We start from the raw sequence: 3,264 nt of genomic DNA, 5'->3' as shown, positions 1-3,264 counted from the left end.
ACGCAGGACGCGCGCCAGGCTTCGTTTGATGAGCATCAAGATGACGCTAACACCCCTGACGACGCGGCCAGCAAGTCGAAGGCGCTGGTGGTCAAGACTGCGGGTACCGACACACCTCCGCACGCCAACAAAGACGCGGATGCAGCCGACCGCAAGGGCAACGGCGACACCGAGGGCAAGGTGAAGGACGCAGCCGGCTCGACTGCCACGGCGGCTGGCAGGACGGGGGCCTTTGCGGGTACTTCGTGTGCGAGTCGCAGCGCTAGCGCCGAGCGCCTCCCTGACAGCGGCAAGGGAGCTTTCGGGTACGCACCTCCAGTGCCTCTGCACGTGAATTTCCGGACGTAAATGGAACCGCTCTCGTCATCGGCTGCCAAGTACGAATTTCAAGGCAGGCTGAGTCTTCAGGACTCGTGCTCGCGTGCGGCGCAATCCTCCAATCCGGAATTGGCGGGTCAGTCACCTCCGGCGCGCTTCGCGGTCAGCTCGGACCTCAATCTCACCTTCGTCGGTGTTTCGGCTCGGGTCTGCGACAGCTACAAGGAGTGTTTCCTGCGCACGGCTTTGGGGGCATCGAGGCGCTCTGGACCGTGGAAAGTCTCACAGACAAGGAAATCCAGGAGCTGATTGACTTGCTGGACCCGGGTATGGAGCTCCACCGCTCTGTGCTACGCCTGCGGTCTTCCGACACGGGGCGCTCCATCTCTGAGCTCCACGGACTCCTGGATAGTATTGCGGCCAAGCGCGAACTCGCCTCACTCTTGCAGTGTTACGACCTCGATGGCCTCGCGCGTAGGGTGTTTGGAACAACATCGCTGGTGAAAGCCGTGCTACGTCAACTTCGGGGCGACGCCAGCTTCGCTCGAATGGGCTAACCGCCAGCCTGGATTACCTGGCGAAGGACAGTGAGCTGCAGAAGGCCAAGCGCGATATCGCCGTCCTGAACCGCTGCTGGGAGGAGACCCTGGAGGTCGCCACCAAGAAGCGCGAGCAGGAGATCAAGGATCACGACCGGGACTTCAAGCGAGCTGCGCAAGAACACGAGCGCCAGGAACAGGCGCTGCAACTCCAAATCGACAAGCTCTCCCGGGAAAATGACGATCTTCGTTCCACTGTCCGGACGATGACTTCTCGGCTGAAGGCCGGTTCCATGAACGTGGGCAGGACGATGAACTTCCTGAATCGGCACAACACTCGGGTTGACGGCAATTGGCCTCGCCTGAAAGCGCTCCTGGAATGCGCCAAGGACAACAAACTTCCTCCGGACGGCTGGGCTACTCAGATCTTGGTGAACGCGGTCGACGATTTCGGGGCACAACCTGGGGCTTACGTCTTTGTGGACGACGGTGACGACGATCAGGAAGAGAAGGACGATGATGGCCCGGGCGCGAGAGAGGGATCCAAGGACGCGCCCCTCGACTTCACCCAAGACTCGTCCGCTCCGTCAACCACCTCGTCACTCAAGTCCCGCTCCGTCAAGACATCTCGAGCGCCGAAAAGCGCAACTGGGCGGCACTTCCAGCTCCGTCCTGAGGTGTACACCCCGAATGAGCTGGACGCGATGGACCCGCTGACTCCGTATGCGCGGTCGGTGGAAGACGCACGGGCTTCGCTGGTGGCGCATGCCGTGATCTGGGACAAGCTTCGCCTGGATGTGCAGTTGGCGATGCAGTCTGGGCTCGACTACCTGGACGCGTTCGACCTGGTCTGCGGGGACAATGTCGTGCATCCTCGGTTCCACGTTCGGGACCTGCTCGAGCTCCTCGTCCGGATCATGTATTGGCGCAAGTTGGACCAGACACCTTGGACGAGCTACGTCCCGAGCTGGTACTACAAGAAGGCCGAAACCAGACTGGAGCAGCTCACGTACATACCGGACAAGTGGCCTGCCCTGAAAAGTGTCCGCCTAGACGAGGAGGCGGAGGTGATGCAGGCGATGTATTCCGAAGTATGCGACGACATCGACGACGAGACGCAGGACGAGACATTCAGGACGACCAAGCCATTCAAGGCCAAGCTCGACTTGCGTACCACGCCCCCTCGGGAGGCCAAACGCCGCAACAGCACGTCTTCCACTACTTCAAGTACCACCGGGTCCCTGCATCCTGATCCTGAAGTCGCCCCTCCTCCGGCCAAGCGTCCGCGCGCAGCCTAACGGCGCACGCAGTCCACCCTCGTCCGGAAGGAGCATGCCGAGCTGACCCCAGAAGAGCTCCAAATTATCGAGGTCCCGGGTCGCGGGGTCACTTCCTGGCGCCATTACGGGATACTGGTGAAATTCCAACCCGGTACTACCAAGGCAGTCGAGCAAACCAGTGGATTCCCGGATTACACCCCGAATCTGTCCAAGCCTGAGGAGCTCGACGCCGTTCGGGCACGCTGGCGTTCGGGGCCGTTCAAGGAGCTGTGGAGTACCAAACCCTGGGACGAGATGTTCGATAACCGATCCAAGTTCCGGGTCTGCCATGCGCCCCCGAAGGCCGGCACGAAGGCTCTGGCGTGCCTGAATGAGATCGTCACCTTCATGAGCGACCACCACTGCACATTCTGGCTGATTGGTCACTGATTCTCGATCTACAACCAGTTGGACGCCTATTCGGAGGAGTTCGCTGACACTCGGAAATCCGAATGTGACAGCATCCGGGTCACTACCAGAAATTGCTGGACGCCGCGGTCGACGACGGTCTGGAGCAGTCGTACCTCGAGGAGCCCGGGGTCTGGGCGTTCCCGGCCAAGTGCTGTTCCTGGATCTGGATGGCGCCCTCGCACAAGAATGCCGAAAGCAAGCCGTACTCTCTGCAGGAGCAACTCGCGCTGACAGACCAGCAGGAGCCCGCTCGGGTGCAGTGGAACTCCTGCTCCTCGGACGAGGAGCGCATCGCTCACGCGCCGGCCCAGCTGGACCTCCGACTCCTGCCAAAGGCGGACCGCCGCCGCTACCTGGTTTCCAAGAAGTTCCCGTAGCATGCCCGAGATCTGTTCTCTGCGTCGAGCTCGAAACTCAACCCCAATCCTGCATGTCGTAGCGTAACACCCACTAATCCAAAACTCGTTGTCATTTCCGTTTTCCTTGTTCTCATCATCTCAACGACCCCTCTTTCGTCGCATTCACCGTTACACTTAGGTTCATCACAGCGTCCGCACCCTGAAAGTGCGTCGTCTCCACTCGATACTCTCCAAATTTCCATTCGTAACCAAAACATGTTCAGTCGTCTCGCAACTGGCGGGTACGGTCGGTTGAGCTTCCTCCATTCAGGATGGCTA

The 3,264-nt window shown here is 60.3% G+C and overlaps 1 protein-coding gene across 1 annotated transcript; it reads left to right on the top strand.

Annotated features, from left to right (window-relative positions):
- Nucleotides 1–18: 18 nt before the first annotated feature.
- On the top strand, nucleotides 19–2,964 carry PHYSODRAFT_343388 (hypothetical protein; the record flags this gene model as incomplete). Its single annotated transcript, XM_009541940.1, has 6 exons — nucleotides 19–305; nucleotides 396–507; nucleotides 537–818; nucleotides 902–2,138; nucleotides 2,208–2,515; nucleotides 2,638–2,964. Coding segments are annotated over 6 exons (2,553 nt in total), but the record flags the coding sequence as incomplete, so codon positions are not given.
- Nucleotides 2,965–3,264: the final 300 nt, after the last annotated feature.

The sequence above is a fragment of the Phytophthora sojae genome (assembly GCF_000149755.1).
Source record: "Phytophthora sojae unplaced genomic scaffold PHYSOscaffold_69, whole genome shotgun sequence".
Lineage (NCBI taxonomy): Eukaryota > Oomycota > Peronosporomycetes > Peronosporales > Peronosporaceae > Phytophthora > Phytophthora sojae.
This window is presented reverse-complemented; position numbering and strand designations above follow the sequence as displayed.